The sequence below is a fragment of the Eubalaena glacialis genome, chromosome 9, assembly GCF_028564815.1.
Source record: "Eubalaena glacialis isolate mEubGla1 chromosome 9, mEubGla1.1.hap2.+ XY, whole genome shotgun sequence".
NCBI lineage: Eukaryota > Metazoa > Chordata > Mammalia > Artiodactyla > Balaenidae > Eubalaena > Eubalaena glacialis.
Genome location: NC_083724.1, coordinates 1,225,271 through 1,244,133, shown reverse-complemented (window position 1 = coordinate 1,244,133; position 18,863 = coordinate 1,225,271). Strand labels below are relative to the sequence as shown.

The 18,863-nt window shown below is 54.9% G+C and overlaps 1 protein-coding gene across 1 annotated transcript in view; it reads right to left on the bottom strand.

Annotated features, from left to right (window-relative positions):
- Positions 1-18,863, bottom strand: part of PNPLA7 (patatin like phospholipase domain containing 7) — a 69,873-nt gene that overhangs the window by 2,567 nt on the left and 48,443 nt on the right. The window contains 9 exon segments of the mRNA XM_061199524.1: positions 169-285; positions 912-981; positions 1,122-1,234; positions 3,200-3,360; positions 9,645-9,763; positions 10,463-10,645; positions 11,931-12,099; positions 12,215-12,278; positions 17,940-18,089. Coding sequence (XP_061055507.1) covers positions 169-285; positions 912-981; positions 1,122-1,234; positions 3,200-3,360; positions 9,645-9,763; positions 10,463-10,645; positions 11,931-12,099; positions 12,215-12,278; positions 17,940-18,089 — 1,146 coding nt within the window.

The following is an 18,863-nucleotide window of genomic DNA, read 5'->3' as shown; positions in this document are numbered from 1 at the left end:
GGCCGGCCCCTCTACCTGGCCTGGTTCTGAGCGCTGCTGAGCCGACAAATAGAGCCATCTGCTGGGAGCACGCGGTGCCGAGCGTGCGCACGTCTGTACTACCCCCGGCGCGCAGGAGCGGTGGGGCTGAGGCAGGGCCGGGCGGCCCCTCCCCACCCGCCACGGTACCTGGGAGATTGTTGATGTAGCCCCCGTCCATCAGCAGGTGTCCATCTTTGGGGTCGCAGAGCGGGGGCATGTAGCCCGACAGGGACATGCTGGCACGCACATACCTCCACAGAGAGCCTGGGAGGGAGTCCAGAGGGATTGGGGGAGAGGAAAGGAGCCTTTCGCTGCCCAAGGTGAGTTCCTGCCCTGGACCCTCGGCTCAGAGCCTCGCCGACGTGGGTCCTGAGCCCTGCACATCCAGCCTCCGGCGGAGAGCACCAGGCCTGGGCAGATGACACCCTTCCTGGACATCCTCCCCCTCGGACGGAGCCCACGGGGGCCGGGCTGGCTCTGGGCCTCCCCACATCTCCCCTTGCCGTGACCTTCTGCCAGCCCTGCCACCCCACTCACTTCTAAGCAGACACGTTTCAAGGGGCTCCCAAAACACTCTGGCCTGGAGAAGGGCCTCAGCCGCCCACCCACAGATGGGCTCTCTCCTCGGCATGCCGCTCCGACCCACACGCAGCTGTGACCCACGTGGGCCCTCACTCTGCCCCCGTCCCATCTCTCCCTCTCCCTGTGCACCCTTCAGCCTTCGGGCCCAGAGCAGAGGCATCTCTGTTCACATCTCCCCGAGCCTCTTGCCTCCTCTGGGGGATCCTGGGGCTTCCCTGGGCCTGGCCTGGAACTGGCCCCTTAACGCCCCTCCCCTGAAGCTACTCTGCCCCTGCTGGGGAGCCCGCACCCCGGGAGGAGGTGCTCACCGTCTGTGTGGACCCGCATGGCAGAGGCTGTGATGTCCGTGGTGACGGTGAAGTAGGGGATCCACAGGTCCTGTGAGGGGAACGGGACTCAGAGGGACCACCCCCGGCTGCCAGCCCTCGACCCTGTGGGCCCAGGGCGTCCAGACCCAGGCAGGCTGAGGCCGTGGGCTCTGCTGGGGCTCCCCAGGTGGTCCCTGCCAGGGGGTGCACCTCGATCTGCCTGTCCTTGAAGACGCTGCAGATGCTTCTGTTGAAGCCAGCCCCCGAGAACACGGAGGTGATGGGGTAGGTCAGGTCCAGCATGGTCTTTACCATCGACGTCACATCCTGGGGGGTGGCAATGGGGGCACGTGTGAGGCCCCTGCAGAGGAGAAGGGGCTCACCCCCCACCGCCCCCCCAGGCACCGGCAGCAGGCGACCCCGAGGGACCACCAAGAGCCTGCGTCAGGAGAGGGAGCAGGGACCTGGGCACACACATGCGCCTTTTGCGAACAGAAGCCTGTGGGGAGCAAACACTGTGGCCTGAATGGCAGGGCCTGGAGGTCCCAGGGGAACGCCCGCTGACCCCTGGCAGGCCCGGCCAGCTGGGCCCTCACCGCCCGCTCAGCGGGGATGGCTCAAGGCTCACTGGGACAAGGCCCGTCCAGGACCAGGGCCAGCTGAGTGTCCACCACTGCCCCTCCGGGCTGGCCCGGGCTTGGCCTTCACACTCCACCGTGGCAGACGCTCCATCCCTCCGATCCTGGGAAGCAGCAGCCCTACCAAGGGCCCTCACTGCCAAAGCCCCGTGATCTCTGGTAGGACCGAGGCCCATCCTTCCTTGGTGAGGATGGGGGCCAGTGAGACCTGCGAGCACAGGACACGGGACCAAGAATGCCTGATTCCTCAGGGGTCAGGGATGGAGAGAAAGGGTCCTCCTTGCCTCTGTGTGGACAGACGCTGGGACGGGCTATAAGGGGGGGTGAGCCCCCAGCTGGGGATGAGTCATGCGCCCCCCCCAGCGGCGCACACTGAGACTCGTGGACGAGTAGAAGGCACACACGTGCCCCTGGAGGACAGGGAGCCCGGACAGCCTGGGACATCCCCGGCGTCCTCTGCAGTCAGCAAGGCCCTCACTCCCGAGGAAGCCCTTGCCCAGCACCACAGCCACCCCACCGTGCCCCCTCCACGTGCCAACAGGTGGGACCACAGAGCAGCCTGGGGGGTCCATCCCCCACGCACCACAGGGTGGCTGCCCAGTGGGCTCCCTTGGCCCAGCGCAAACTTGGTGGCAGGACATGACGCCCAAAGCTCCTTGGCTGTTCCCACACCCGTACCAGACCAGCAGAGGTGAGGAAGGGAGAGGTCTGCCCGACCTGCACGCGGACCCTTGCTGAGGCTAGAGCACCGTCCCCCACGGCCACTGCCCTCGGAGGCTGTCCTTAGTGACCGGAGCCGAGCAGCCCGCAGCCCCCAGGGAAACTGGGCACTTTGGGGATGTGTGGATTGGGCAGATGGCCTGCTCTGAGAGCTTCTGCTCAGAGGAGGCCCATCTTTTCTTTTAAAAATGAGAATGCCAACACTTCTGAGCCCGCTCTTGGTTTCAGCCAGGGCTCCATCCTGCTCCACAAAAAGCCAGCAGAGCCCTGAGAAGGCCAGACTGCAGCCCGCCCCCTCCCTTGCCCACAGCCCCCCTGCCCCGGGTGGGTCCCCAGATCCTGGATTGTCCCCTGGCGTCCATTCACTGCAGGGCCAACTGTACCAACAATGTATATTTCTTACTTTCTGTGTCCCTGATGCTCTGGCATTTGGGGTCCCGCACACCCGGGGAGAGAGACAGACCCGGGCTCACCCAGCCCTTCCAGAGCCCACACCCGACCACCTCTGTCTAACCCACACCCCAAGCCTGAATCACCCAGGGCCAGGTGCCAGGCAACTATGCCCAGAAACCCGCCGGAATTATTCGAACGGGCAGATCTTAAGCTGTGTGCCCTGCCCTGCCTTGCCCTTCCCACAGAAACCCCAATAAGGGCCACGACCTAGGCCTTGCCCCCTGCCTGCCTACCGGCACTGGTGCCCATGGCCTGTGGGGTGGGCGTGGAAATGCGGGGAACTGTGGGTGCCCTAACCTCTCCTCAGCCACCTTTACAACTTAAGACCAGGCACGAACCGGAGCGCATCCCACAACGCTGACGCCCTTGCTTCTCTGTGCCCTCCCTCCCCCAACAAGCCATGCTCTGAGGCCAGAGCCCTGCAGAGCCACATCCGTTCTCGACGCCCTCCTGCCATCCCTGGCCCTGCAGGGCCCCTCATCTCAGCCCACTGCTTGGCCCGGATCCGTATCTGGCTGTAGTTCCGCTCCTCAGAGTACAGGGCGCCCATGAAGGCCCCGATGGACGTCCCTCCGACCATGTCCACAGGGATGCCGCACTCCGTCAGGGCCCGGATGATGCCGACCTGGGCACAGCCTCTACGCCAACAGGAGGATGGAGCAGGAAGTCAGCGCCGCCGGGTCGCCAGGACCCCAGGGACGGCCGTCCCGTTCCACCCCACCCCTCAGTGCCCGAGTCCTGCACATGCCACGGAGAGAGGGGCAAAGATGCCAACTCAGAGAGGGAGTGGGACGCTCCCGAGAGGCAGCCAGCACTCAGCCTCCTCCACCCGCTGGCATCTGGGAGGCTGTGAAGCTGAAACAACAGGCTTTGAACAGACTTGGGCGGGTGGGGAGGCAGGTGGAGGCCCCCAGCGCAGCCCCCAGGGCCGGACGAGCCACCACCGGAAAGCAGCGCCGGCTGAGACCATTCTGGCCACTGTTCGTGTGTGACGTCCACCACACAACCAGAAATAGCATGTGTGAGAAGAGAGCGTGTGACTGTAGCCAGGAAGAGGGACAGACAGTGGAAGTGGACAGAAGCAACACCCAAGTTCTAGAACTGATGATTGACATTGAGCCTCAGGTTCAAGGAGCATTCTAAATGCTGAGCATAAATTAAAAAAAAAAAAAAAATCCTACATTGTTGAAAACCCAAGATGAATAAAACTTTAGACCAGGCTGAGAACAAAAAGGCATGTTGCCTCCAAAGGGTCAGCACACACAGAGCTGACCTCCCCTGCCCCGCGCTGGCTGCAGAGGTCACGGACTTACCATCTGGCCCTTCACAGACAATGTCTGCTGGCCCGTAAGTTAGGAAAGAAAGAACAGTTTAAATCAAAGAGAGTAAAATTAAGGAAATAATAAAGAGCAGAAATTAATGAACCAGAAGACAAACACATTATAGAGAGGGTCCTCAAAGGTAAAAGCTGGTGCTTTGAAAGGACTAATTCAGGTAAGGCTGGTAAGACTGATCCACAAAAGTAAAAAGCGGGGGATAGAGAGAGGCGGACAGGGTCGGGGAGTGGAGGGGGAGGGAGAAAAAGACAGAGACAGAGAGACAGAGACGGAGAGAGAGAGAAAGAGGGAGGAGGAGGGAGACAGAAGGTCTTAATAACCAATATCAGGACTGAGAAAGGGAACATCTGTACAGATGCTCCAATTAAAAAGGTAAGAAGCTAGTGTGAGCTTCATGCCTTAAGTAGGAAAAATCAGATAAAACGGACACATCCCTAGACCAACATAACTTACCAGACCTGACGCTAGAAGTAGAAAACCTGAAGAGTCCAATAACCATCAAAACAACTGAATCTTTAATTTCCAAATCCTCACAAAATTTCATGTCCGGATGGTTTTACTAGTGAACTGTACTAAACATGTAAGGAAAAACAACACAAACCACCTGAAACCTTCCAGAGAACAGGGAAAGCAGCAGCACCTTCCAATTCAGTTTTGAAGGCAGCAAACAAACCTGCCTACCTTTCAAGAAAGGACAAGCATGGCCCACCTTGCTCAGACCCAAGGGGTCAGGTGACACAGAAACAGGGCCACATGCCACAGGCAAATGAGTCCATCCCAAGGAGGTGATGTTTGATGTTACTTTAAAATCACTCAATGTGATTCACCATATTAACAGAATAAAGGAGCAGAATCACACAATCCTGACAGACCCATAAAAACAACCACCCGTGATAAAAACTCGGCAAACTAAGAATAGAAGGAAACTTCCTCAGTCTGATAAAGGGCATCTACAAAACCCAACAGCCAAGACGGCAGAGATGGCACTTAACGCTTAAAGGGAATGCTTTCCCCAACACTCACCACCTCTGCTCAGCTCTGTGCTGGAAGCTCTAACCAGTGCAACAGGCAAGAAAAAGAAACAAAGGCATTTATGTATTTTGGAAAGAAAGAGGAAATACTGTCTTTATTCTCAGAAGAATAAAGTGCAAAAAAACTACCAAAAAAGGTACTGGAAGAAGTGAATTTAGCAAGGTTGTAAGTCATGACATCAATTTACAAATATCATTTGTATTTCTACATACTGGCAACAAACAATTTAAAATGAAATTTAAAACATACCATTTAGGGCTTCCCTGGTGGCGCAGAGGTTAAGAATCTGCCTGCCAATGCAGGGGATACCGGTTCGAGCCCTGGTCCGGGAAGATCCCACAGGCTGCGGAGCAACTAAGCCCGTGCACCACAACTACTGAGCCTGCACTCTAGAGCCCGCGAGCCACAACTACTGAGCCCACAGTCCACAACTACTGAGCCCGCGTGCCGCAACTACTGAAGCCCACGCACCTAGAGCCCGTGCTCCGCAACAAGAGAAGGCACCGCAATGAGAAGCCCGCGCACCGCAACGAAGAGTAGCCCCCACTCGCTGCAACTAGAGAAAGCCCGCGCGCAGCAACGAAGACCCAACGCAGCCAAAAATTAAATTAATTAATTAATTAAAAAAAAGAAAGTTAAAAAAAAGACTTGTATTCAGACTATACAAATAACTCCTCTAACTAAATAGCAGAGGGCAAGCCACCTGTGAGAGAGGCGCGTGGAACTTGATGACCAAGAGGCACCTGGAGCTTGAGTCCAGGGGTGCAGATCAGACTCTCAGTGAGGCACGGCCTCCCACCAGGGGCGTGGCCACAACTTACACCCCGGACCATACCAAGGGTGACAGAGATGTGGGCAGCCCGGACTCTCAAAACCGCCAGTGGGGGTGTAAAACTGTTCAGCTACCCCGTGGACAGGTAATTCCACTCCTAGGTATTAGCCCGAGAGAAGAGCACATGTGTCCACGGGAAAGATCTGTACAAGAACGCTTGTAGCCGTTCTGTGCTCAGTAACCAAACCCAGAAAACAACGCAAATGCCTGTGGACAGGAGGAGGAGGAGGAGGATGGCACAGCCCGGGGCCCACAGCGTCCCACGCGGCGACGCCACAGGCGCGGTCAGGGCACACAGACAACCTCAGAGACGTGGAGTCCACGGGACCAAGCTGACGCAGGCCGGCACGGCACGGAACGGAAAACTAAGCAAGCATTATTATTCTCAGAGAAATTCAAACTGTACTACTAGGACACGCAGAAAAAACTGAAAAAAGCACTCAAACATTAGAAACATCTCAGCAAAATAGATCAATCAGAAGATACATTTGAGAAAAATCACCCAGAAAGTAGAACAAAAAGACAAAGATGGAAAACTTGGGAGAGAAAAGAAAAGGTAGGCGCATGAGAGGATGAGGGGTCATCTGGATGGTGATCCAGAAGAGAGAGGAGGGAGCAGGGGGTGTGGGCCTCATCCAACACTCCCAGGGTTGAAGCTGATGAATTTCCGAATTTGAAAGGGCCCACTGGGGGTCTGCCCAGCCTAATGGGGGAAAAGAAGACACCCAGGCACATCATCAAGTACTTCCAGAAACACAAGAGTGAAGAGAGTCTCCTACAAGATCCAGAAGGAACAGGCTTCGTGAATAATACGACACTGAACTTCAGAACAGCAATACTGGAAGCTAAAAAGATGATGGAACCACACCTTAAAATTCTCAGGGAAAATTATTTCCATCTAGAATTCCATAACCAAACTGTCATGCAAGTGTGAGAGCAGGATGAGGGTACTTTCTGCTAAGCATGGTGTTGAAACTTTTCCCTCCCATGCATCTTCTCTTAAGGAAATTCCTAGAGTATGAACTCCACCAAAATCAGGAATGTACCAAGAAAGAGGAAGACATGGTATCCAGAAGTGGAGTTGGACACAGGAGAGAGACAAAGGCAGTTCCCAGGATCATGGTGAAGGGAAACTCCAAGGCAACATCCCAGCAGCATGACTGGGGAGCAACCAGCAGAGCTGAGAGGCCGCTGCAGAGTGAGTTCAGCAGAGATGACTTGGTGGGCTGAGCACACTGAGGGGGGCTGCGTCTCCAGCAGCATCTGGGGTGGGCTACTGAGCAAACGGCAACTGCCGCAATTATTACTCTGAGCAGGGAGACACAGCCGTATGTACGGTAGGATAAGGCTTAAGGAGGGAGACACAGCCGTATATACGGTAGGATAAGGCTTAAGGAGGGAGACACAGCCGTATATACGGTAGGATAAGGCTTAAGGAGGGAGACACAGCCGTATATACGGTAGGATAAGGCTTAAGGAGGGAGACACAGCCGTATATACGGTAGGATAAGGCTTAAGGAGGGAGACACAGCCGTATATACGGTAGGATAAGGCTTAAGGAGGGAGACACAGCCGTATATACGGTAGGATAAGGCTTAAGGAGGGAGACACAGCCGTATATACGGTAGGATAAGGCTTAAGGAGGGAGACACAGCCGTATATACGGTAGGATAAGGCTTAGCTCCAAAGAAGACCCACCTTGCTGTAAGGCAAACAGTGAGCACTGGCTGACTAGGGAGGGGACCACACCGGGATCCTGTGCTGAGGAGGAGGATAGACGGAGGATACATGACAGAGACGGACAAACAGACTTTGACCCTGTGCATATGTGGGGGCGGTTAGGAACTTAGTCATCTAAAACTGAAAAAAATGAAATAGATAAACAACAGGGTCCTACTGCATAGCACAGGGCACTATATTCAATACCCTGTAATAATCCATAGTGGGAAAGAACATGAAAAACAACATATGTATACTATATATATATATATACACACACATACACACACACACATATATAAAACGGAGTCACTGTCCCGTGCACCTAAAACCAATACAACATTGTAAATCAACTATGCTTCAATAAAAAAAAAAAAAGAAACGTAAATGAGAAAAGAGCTGAAGAAAAGTTGGAAGTGACTGTCTATGGGATATTGTCTGTGGGATATCTCTGGATTTGTTGGTGGGGCAGGTTGGGCAGAAGACTGCTGTGTGTTATACAGATACCGTATGGCCTTACAGAATGGCCACATGGCTTTTAAACTAAGTATTACTTTAACTAAATTTTCATTAAAAATGCTGCTGCAAACCAGGTCCAAGTCTGGGCCAGCTGCTCCAGGGCACCTCACTGCAGAAAGTAGCCTGAGTGCTCCCCCCATCCTGGCAACTTTGGGTAAATCACCTGATTTTCTAGGCCCACTGGCTCAGCTTTCAGGTAAAAACATGGCACTACACGATGCCCCCAAATCATCCGAAATAAACGAGCAGAGTACTCATTACTTCACCACCCAGGCCAGGCCGCACTCAGGGTGCCAGGGTCAACACGTGCAGGGCGTTCCACCCCGGCCCGCTGCCTACAGACCGTGGGATCCCTCCCCTGCAGCCCAGCCCTCGGAGAGAGGCCACAACGTGCGCTGTGAAGGAAGAGGAGGCCAGTGAAGAGGCTGGGGGTGAGGAGGCGGGGTCTCCAGGAAGGGCAGGCCCTCCCGTGTCCACCCCACTTTCCTGGCTGTAAGGGTCTCAGGCCAGAACTTCGAGCCTCAGAGTCTCCAATGGTGGGGAAGTGAGGAGCATGAATCCAGCTAGACAAGCAGTTTTGAGGCTCATCTGCATCATTTCTCTGACCCTCTCCAGCTACAATCAGCCGAGGAGCAGAGGGGCCGGACACGAGCACAGCCCCGACCCTGCAGCGTGCACGCACACAGCGACTCCAGCTCACTCTGGAAGGGACGTCCTCGGGCCAAGGGCGTGGTGAGCCAGGCTCCTCCGTCAGGCCCTGGGGAGAGGTGGCCAGCACGGTAAGCAGGGCTGGCACCCAGCCCTGGCACTCAGGGAGCCTCGCTGCAGTGCCGGGGAAGCGGCACAAGCCCGCCAGCCCAGCGACTGGCCTGACGTCCTCCGAGGCCAGGGGTGTGAGGGGCTCCACCCCACAGGGCACCCCTGGCCCTGGGACCTGGCCCTCAGAGGGGCGGGGGTCCAGCACAGGTGCTGCAGGAGGTGCTGCCTTGCCCCTTCTCACGCCGACCGGTTCACCCCGGGGCCTTGGCCTGTCACACCCTCACCACACACCTGCCCCTCCGTTTCTGCCCCACGTGTATTTTTCTCTTTAACCAAGGTCAGGAGAAGGGCAGCAAGCGTCAGGACAACTTGGGGTACGAGTGGCTTGGGTTAAAAGTCCTTAAAGGAACCCACCAGCCCAAGAAACTAAAGGCTGCTTCACGAGGGTCGTGAGCAGAGCAGATCATTGTTCCATAAAGTGTGCATTAAAATGGAAAGAAACGCACCCGCAGCCCAATGGAAAGACTGGCAAAGGATCAGAACAGAGTTTTCAGAAGAGGAGACGATCAGAATGAGAAATACATTCTCTTGCACTGTCTTCGTGGAAGGAGGGGACCCGGCCCGTGGGAAACACTGCCGGGCATGTGCGCCAGCCCAGCCTGGGGAGGAGGGGCGCACGCGCACACGTACCCACGCGTGGCCCGTGGGAAGGGGTGGGACTCACCTCGCTCCCCCTCCCCCGAGTACCAAGGCGATGGCGTTGCCGGTCAGCACCCGCGCCAGGCGGGAGACGTCCGAGTGCCGGTCCGGGGGCCTCTGGCAGACCCGCTCGTACAGCTCCACCTGCGCGAGAGGCCGGCAGACGCGGAGGGCTGGGCCGAGTTCCCACACCCGACGTGACCTGGCTGTTCTCCCCCACTCCTGACCCAGAGCTCCTCCTGGACGCGGCCGGTGGGTCTGATCCCGACCCTGTCGTCACCTCGGCGCCCGGGCTCACCTGGGAGGGCTCTCGGGGTGGGGCGGGCAGTGCGGGCAGCTGGGCCACATGCCGACGGGCCCAGCCGAAGCCCACCAGCCCCGAGGTGGAGGCAGACGCCGCTGGCAGGGTGCCTCCACCAAGCTGCGGGGCTGGGCGGGCCGCGGCCAGCCGGCGGCCCCTGCGCTCCCACCACGGCCTGCGCCCAGCCGCCAGGGCTGAGGACCCCTGAGGAGGAGGTGCCTCAGGATTTGTGTGCTTTTCTGTCCAAAGGAGGAAGCAGTGCCAACGTGAGGCCACCGGGCTCTCCGAGGCCTCAGCTGAATGCGAGCGCCCAGGCCCATCGCTCTGGGCTTCGGCCCCCCGTAGGGGCTCCCCCATCTGGGGGGCATGTCACCCTGTGGCCACGGGAATCCGAAGACCAAGCTCAAGCAGACGTGAGTGCGCAGGAGTGGGTGAGCCCCTGGAGAGCAAGCGCCCTCGTCAGGGCCAGCGGGCTCAGAGCGGAGTCAGAGGGAAACGGCCCGAAGCAGGTCGCCGGGGCCCCCAGCCGCCCCGGGCCTCACCAGCTTGGGCAGGCCCCTCCTGGAGAAGACGCGGCGAGGGCAGCAGAGGTGCAGGTGGCCGGAGCACCAGCCCCGCATGTTGAGCCACTCCACAGTGCGGGCCGGCGCAGGCCCGTCCTCCCGGTGCAGCAGGACCACCTGCTTCTGGGCGCGCACAGCCGAGGTCTCCAGCATCCGCTCCGGCTGAGGGAGAGCGGAGCCCCGCGTCAGGCAGCCCAGCAGAGGCCGCAGGCTTGAGCAGGACAGAGCCGAAGGCCAGCACGGGGCTGTCCACAGAGGTCCCACGCTGGATGCCGCCTCACCTCCCAGCCCAACACAGGTCTTGGCCTTGGCGGGTGGTACCCTGGTCTGAAGACCGACCCGGCTGTGGTATGCTTGGCCCTTCCTCTGTGAAGCTGTGACCCAGGGGGTGCGGGACTGGGTGAGGGGGCATGAGGGAGCTCCGGGGGCCTGCAGGAAGGGAGGCGGCGCACACACCACAACCTTCTTTTGCAAACACTCCCCCACAAGGGACCACCACTCCTGGTAAGAACAGGAACCCACATCGGAGATGACGAGTTTGTAGCTGTCCCAGGACCGGGGTGGAAGTGTGAAATGAGAACAGACGACGGGGCAGAGGAAGGAGGTGGGGAACACAAAGCAAAGGGACAACGAGAGTCCACTTCACACCCAGGAAGTTGGGAACACAGGGGACGGACAGTGCAGAGCAGGGAGCCCCAGGCCTCGCCCACATCACACGCACAACAGGAGTGCAGTCTGGCAGCTCCCTGAACCTGAGGACACACAGCCTCTGCCGCTCGGCAGCAATCCCAGGTGGCGCCCTGGAGACACCCCTTCACACGCGTGTAGTGGAGTAACTGCACAGCCCGCTGGCGGAGAAGAGGCAGACGGTGGGGCACTCACAAACAGAAACTAAACAGCCATAAGATGAGTGAGACGATATGGATAAAATTCAAAAGTGTCAGTGTTGAGGAAAAAGGAAACTTCAAGATGGTATAAACTAGAACACTATTTATATAAAAAAAAAAACCGTGCCATATACACACATAGTAAAAATCTGAAACACGGACAGAGGCTCTGACTTTACAAGAGCCTCTGCCTTGTAAAGTGGCCACTGGCCACTTTGGGGTACCTGCCTGCCTCTGCTAAAACAACCGTCACGGGTAAACACGGCAAAATGTTTCCAAAATGTGTAGAGCAAATACCTGGGTGAATGCTCTTATTATCCATCCCTTCCTGAGTTGTTGAAATACTTCATTCAGAGGAAAAGAGAGAAACAAGGGGTCTGAGAAGAGAGTGGGGCCCCCCTCCCGCCAAGACCTGCCCAGCCTGTAGCCCTCTGACCACGCCCACTGCCTGGCCCAACCCAGCAGCCGGCCCGGCCCGCCCCCGCCTCCCAAGCCCTGGCCATGGACCCCACCTGCTGAGGCCCCACCGCCCACTGCCCCACTCCCGCAGGCCGGCTCACCTCGCCCACCGTGGGCTCTTGCTCGCCCAGGCCCACGATAAGGATGCAGTCGGCCTGCCGGATACAGCGCCGGGTCCAGGGTGTGAGCGTGCTGTCCGCCTGGTAGAGCACGAGCCGGTGGATGTCCTCCTGCTGCCCCAGCCAGCTGGACAGCCGGTACTCGTGGATACTGGAAGGCACAGACAGGGGTGCAGACGCCAGGGCGCGTTTCAAGGCCGGGCTGGGACCCACTGAGAGCAGGAAGCCAAGCTCGGCCAGGCTGTTCGACATGGAGGCCGGCGTACCTGTCCAGAGCAGCAGAGCCAAGGCGCTGTTTTACGTTGGCACTGGTCAGCAGCAGGGCGGGGCCTGAAAGCGCAACCACCAAATACGGAAAACCGTGCTGGCAGCTCACACTGGAGGACAAGCAAGGCCCTGCCTTCTCCTGGAGTTTGCTCTTCTGGAAAGCAATGAGCCTTTCAGCACTCAGGAGGAAGTGGCTGTGGCCCTGAAGGAGACCCTCTGGGCAGGTGAGGCTGCAGGGGTGCCGGTGGAAGGGCTGCACCCAGTACAGGGAGGGGCGGCCTCTCTGACCTCAGTCTCCTCCTCTACACACGAAGGGGCTGGATCTCTGCAGCACCGAGACTGTGTGTGCACGGGGGCAGGGAAGCACGAGCTTGTAAAGTGCGAGATTAGACAGCTTCCCAAATCCAAGGCAGCCCGGCTGGCTGGGATCCAGTCAGGTGCGGTTCACCAGTGTCTAGATGCACACGTTTTCACATTTTGTGTCTCTGGGATCAGCGTGCTTCCTCCATCTACAGAGTCTCAGAGCTGCCGTCCACACAGACACAGTTGCTCTCAGCCAGGAGGGCCAGCGTCAGAATATGTGAGAGGGCCGCCAGGGGCAGGGACAAAGCTGAGAGGCCAGCGGCCCTCAGTGTCAGGAAGGCTGCTGGACCGCCCTGAGGATGCGGAAGTCCCGCTGCTGCAGGAGGAGCCGGGGCCTTCCCCATGGCTTCCTTCTTACACCCGCACTTACACCCGAGCTTCCCCGAGGGCTTGTAATCAGAAGGCGAGAGACAAGAAATCACCGCCTTGTGTTTAACTGGCAGCACCTGCTTTCCTGGAGGCACAAGCGTAAGGGCGCGTTTCACAGGGTGGAGCCCTGTGATGCGGCTGGACTGACCTGTGCGTCTGTGCAGCTCTGACTCAAACGGCAGAAGCCGGCTGATGTGGGAAAGCAACTCCTCTGGGGGCTCGGGGCAAAGGGCGCTGGTCCCCCTGGGGGCTGCAGTCCTGCTCTGGGGGTCAGGCCAGGTCGGGCCAGGCCGGGAAGAGCTTCCAGCTCGAGTTGGTCACCCCGCATGGGTCTGACAGAGAGAGGGAGTCCTCTCGGGGCTGACGCCTCACGTGCCTGCGAGGGCGGGCACTCCTGGGCACTGCAGTGGCTCACCCCGTCCACCTCTCGGACATCTAGGACGAGGCGGGACAGGCAGGCCGTGTCTGGCTGCAGGAACACTGAGGAGCCCAGCCCTGAGGTCCTCAGGGGGCCCCAGGCTGGGCTCTATCTGGCCCTCAGTGCACGTCTCCTGCTCTGGGCCCGCCTGCCTGGACTCGGAGGGTTCTGAGGAGGCCCTCGGGAAAGTGTGGAGCCCCCCAGAGGTGGTGCTCTGGGCTCTCAAGGCGCGGGCTGCAGCCCCAGCCAGTCAGGAATGTGGTGACCAGCCCCGTCCCTGGGAGGGTCTGCTTAGGGCCCAGGTCACGGGCAGGTCCAGGGCAGTGCGTGGACACGGGGTGACTCGTAGGCACTCATGTGTCGGCTCTGCTGGGCACGGCTGCTGCTCCAGGACAGATCTGGCCTGGACAGTCACTGCCAGCCTGGCTGTCACACGGCCTCTCTCCCAAACTCTGGAAGCCAGAGGAAGTGGACACCTTCACAGGTGGAAGAAAAGGACCACTGGCCTAGATCCTCACTCTAAAAACACCCTCCACAAATGTGGTCACCTGACTGTCAGCAAAAGAGCACCGCAGGGCAGAGTCCAGTCCTTCTAAGTGAGGGCTCTGGGTCAGCTGAAGAGCCTATAGAAAAATGAATCCCGACTCTACCTCATATCATCACCAAAATCAATCTCCAATGAATTGTAAACTTGAAAGGTAAAACCATAAAGTTTTTAGAAGAACCTCTTCATGATTTGGGGGCAGGATGAAATTTCTTCAATAAAACACAAAAAGCAGTAACAATATACGAAAAAATTGATAAATAAATTGGTCTATATTAGAATTAACAACTTGTGTTTGTCAAAAGATATCATTAAAAGAATAAAAAAAACAAGCCACAGAGGGAAAGATATCTGCAACACTTTCATCCAATAAAGCGACTGTATCCAGATTGCCCATCAACAAGGAAAAGATAACAAACCAATAAAAAGGGTGGGCAACTTGACAGGCACTTGCAAAAGAAGGTATCTCAATGGCCAGTAAACAAACAAACTTCTTAGTTGTTGGGAAATGCAAATTCAGGCCCAAACAAGATACCACTGCACACTCACCAAAATGCACAAAGAGGAAAGGCCACCCGCCCAGCTGCAGAACACACACTCTTCCCTTTCTCCAGGACGGACTGTATGTTAGGCCACAAGACAAGTCCTAAAGAACTTTAAAGACTGGATTTACAGGGACTTCCCTGGTGGTCCAGTGGTTAAGACTTCTCCTTCCAATGCAGGGGATGCAGGTTCGATCCCTGGTCAGGGAGACGAGATCCCACATGTCTCGGGGCCAAAAAACCAAAACCATAAAACAGAAGCAATATTGTAACAAATTCAATAAAGACTTAAAAAAAAACAAAAGGACTGGATTTACAGATGTAGAGAACAAACATATGGATACCAAGGCGGGGGGTGAGGGGGCGGGGTGAATTGGGAGATTGGGATTGATATATATACACTATTGATACTGTGTATAAAATAGATAACTGGGACTTCCTTGATGGCGCAGTGGTTAGATTCTGTGGTTAAGACTCCACACTCCCAATGCAGGGGGCCTGGGTTCAATCCCTGGTCAGGAAACTAGATCCCACATGCATGCCACAACTAAGGAGCCCTCGAGCCGCAACTAAGGAGCCCGCCTGCCACAACTAAGATCTGGCGCAACCAAATTAAAATATAATTAATTAAAAAAGAAAAAGAAATGAGAGAAAATGGAATCTTTCTTAAAAAAAAATAAATAAATAAAATAGATAACTAATGAGAACCTACTGCATAGCACAGGGAACTCCATTCAGTGCTCTGTGGTGACCTAAATGGGAAGGAAATCCAAAAAAGAGGGGATATATGTATATGTAAAGCTGATTCAGTTTGCTGTACAGTAGAAACTAAAACACAACATTGTAAAGCACTATGCTCCAATAAAAATTTTTTTAAAAATTGGATTTACACAAAGTATTTTTTCTGATCACAATGGTATGAAACTGGAAAACTCAAAAATATATGGAAATTAAACAACACATGCATAAACAACCAATGGGTCAAAGAAATCACAAGAGAAATGAGAAAATATCTTGAGAGAAATGAAAACAAAAATAACAACATTCCTGGATGTACTGGACACAGCGAAAGCATAGCTAGGAGGGAAGTTTACAGCTACACATGCCTCCTTTGAGGAAGAAGAAAGATCTCTGATCAACAACCGGCTTTGTACCTTAAGTAACTGGAAAAAGAATCTCAAACTAAACACAGAGCTAGCAGAAGTAAGGATATAATAAAGATCAGAACAGAGATAAATAAAACAGAGAATAGGAAAACAGAGAAAAATCAATGAAACCAATAGTTGGTTCTTTGAAAGAGTCAATAAAATTGGCAAACCTTTAGCTAGAGGAATAAAGAAAAAAAGAGAAAAGACTCAAATTACTGAACGCAGAAATGACATTGGGACATTAGCTATTTTACAGAAATAAAAAGGAATACAAGAGAGTACAGTGAGCAATTGCACTAACAAACTGGATAATCTGGATGAAACGGACAAATTCCTAGAAACCCACAACCTACCATGACTGAACCATGAAGAAACAGGAAATCTGAATAGACCTATAACCAGTAAGAAAACTGGACCAGTTAAAAAAAAAAAAAAAAAAAAAAAGCCCTGCATGAGGTGGCTTCACTAGGGAATTTTACCAAATATTTAAAGAAAAATTAACACCAATCCTCCTCGAACTCTTCCAAAAATATTGACTCGGAGGGAACACTTCCTAACTCATTCCACGGGGCCAGCACCGCCCCGCCCCACCAGTACCAAAGTCTCCGTGGGACCAAGATGCCAGGAGAAACTACCGAAGAGCACCTTTGACAATGCAAAATCCTCAGGAAAGAGGAGCTGACCAAACTCAGCAGGGTATTAAGAGGATTACATACCACACCAAGTGGGATTTATTCCTGGAATGCAAGAATGACTCAGCATATGAATATCAATCAATGTAATAAATCACATTAACAGAACAAAGGGGGGGAAGTATGATCATCTCAATTGATGCAGAAAAAGCACTGACAAAATTCAACATCTTTTTATGATATAAACACTCAACAAATTATGAATAGAAAGAAACCTCCTCAACATATTGAAGGCCACACATGAAGAACTGACCGCTAACATCCTACTTGAAGGCGAAGGACTGAAAGCTTCCCCCTAAGATCAGGAACGAGGCAGGATGCCTGCTTTCACTTAACATTGCTAGGATGTCAGTGCCACCCAAAGCCACCAACAGTTCAGTGCAATCCCTGTCAAGATCCCCAGTTCCTCGAAGAAACAGAAATGCGCATGGACACACATGAATGTCACATCAGCACAACACACGGACGCTAACCTCCTGGTCTGGATGCTGTGCTGCAACCTGGGGCAGGGGGTGGTGTGTGGCTCGCGCTTTACTATTTTTACAACTTCCTGTGAATCTGTAATTATTTCAAAATAAAAGGTTTTTTTTTTTTAAAAAAAAAAAAGGGAATAAGCTTTTATGAATCAACACATCTCCACTGTGCAACTGCAGATCTTTCGGGTGTGCCCTGGACAGTCTGACCAACGCCACTGAAAAACGTATGATGTTTTCTACACCCAGAATATTTGTTATGAAACAAAGACCGAGACTAATGGAAATTAATGCTTTCTGTGATTTAAATTTTCCCTTGGAGAATAACTTTTACATATTAAATATTTATAGTAGTATATTCAATTTTATAAATCATTTTCATTTGGCATTTATTTAACGCCTTCTGTTATCAAGTGTCTGTTTCAGGTAGAGCATGTTTTCGCCATATTAAGATACATACTCTTGTCACAATGTGTAGTTCCATAATAGTAATGTAACATTCACTGCACCTATTGTTATATCATTTTTGAAGACACCCCTGAAAGCTTTAGGATAGCCCTATCTCAGAAAATTGACTTATTGTCTCTTACTATGGTCGCTCACAATTATATAAAAACATATACATAAAGTGTTAAGAATATGGAATACTTTATGATTTGGGGAATTCCTAAGAGTTCTCAGGAATTTCAGTTTCTTGTTCTTGAGCCCCCAAACTTAACAGCCGTGGAACTTGGAAACATGACCTAAGCTGCCTGACCCCAGCTGCGGGTGTTCTCCACGTGGTCAGTCGGCTCCCCCAGCCATTGCGGTGTTCCCTCCGAGCAGTGGAGCAGCTGCATGCACCCACCCCAGGCTCACACCCCAAGATGGGCTCCTGCTGGCGGGGGGCGATTCAGGGGTCTCTGTGCCCCTGGAGGCCCCAGAGTTCAGCTGGGAGGAGCAGTGCGGTGTGACTCACACCAGCTCCTGTGAGATAGGGTTTGCCCATCAAGATTGTCCAGAGGCGCCCGTCTCACTGACAGTCGTCTCCCCACCACTGCACCCCTCTCCACCCCCTGCCCAGGGTTTAGCCTTGCGGGCAACACTAAGTGCTCTTTCAGGAGAACCTGGAAGGATGAGAGGCAGGAGGAGGAGGGGGTCCAGCCGGACCTCAGGTGACTTTGGGCAGGGCTTACCGATGGCGCTGAGGGCGTGCTTGAGCTCCAGGGTGAAGGCGGTGAGGGGCACATCCTCTGACACGGGCATGACGGCCACCGTGGAGAGGTTGCTGGCAGGGTTCCCCGAGTCCCACTTGCTGCCTACAGCATGTAGCCCAAACTGGTGACCTGCAGAGCACAAGGGCGTGCGTTGGCCTGCGGAATCGGGCTGCCACTGGCACAGTCTCAGTGTCCCTGGATGTTTCGAGGTGACACCACGGCACACGAGGCCTGGGCAGGAGGAACAGGCACGAGGGTCTGCCCCTAGTCTCCACAACCAGAGCCCCGCCTTTCCCGCTGAAATTATCAACCACACTGTGGCGCCCTTGCGTTTCATACACACCAGGACTGGGCCCACTGAAGGGGACACAGACGCACAGATGCAGAGAAGGCCGTGAGGCCCAGAGAAAACGCAAAGAGTTGAAAGGATTGGCCAGGGGAGGGCCCATCCTCTGACCTGCCCCGCTTCCTGGAGTTCTCCACTGACTGCTCCAGAGACAGTAAACAGCCTGAGGTTTAGGAGATCGACATCCTTCTACCACCTCGTCTGCGTGGGGTTTCCAGACCCCGGGGTGAGGCACAAAACCACCCAGGGCTGGTCAGGGCGGGGCCTGGGGTGCCTGTGCCTGAGGCCACAGGCTTCCCCTTCTCTAGACGAGGCCAGGAAGCCCACAGCAGCAGGGACGGAGGCAGCGGGCACATGGGCCCACGAGCTCATCAGCCTCCGTCCGAGCGTCCCCGGCTGAAGTTCATTCCCAACACAAAGTTACTGCTTGGCAAGTGGCACCTCCTGTTTTCATGGAGGTGGCTGAAGGGGCAGCCTCACCCCTCCTGCTGCCCACGTCCCAGCCAGACCCCCGTCTTCTGGGGCCCCAACACATCGAAGGCTCTCTTCCTGGCTCC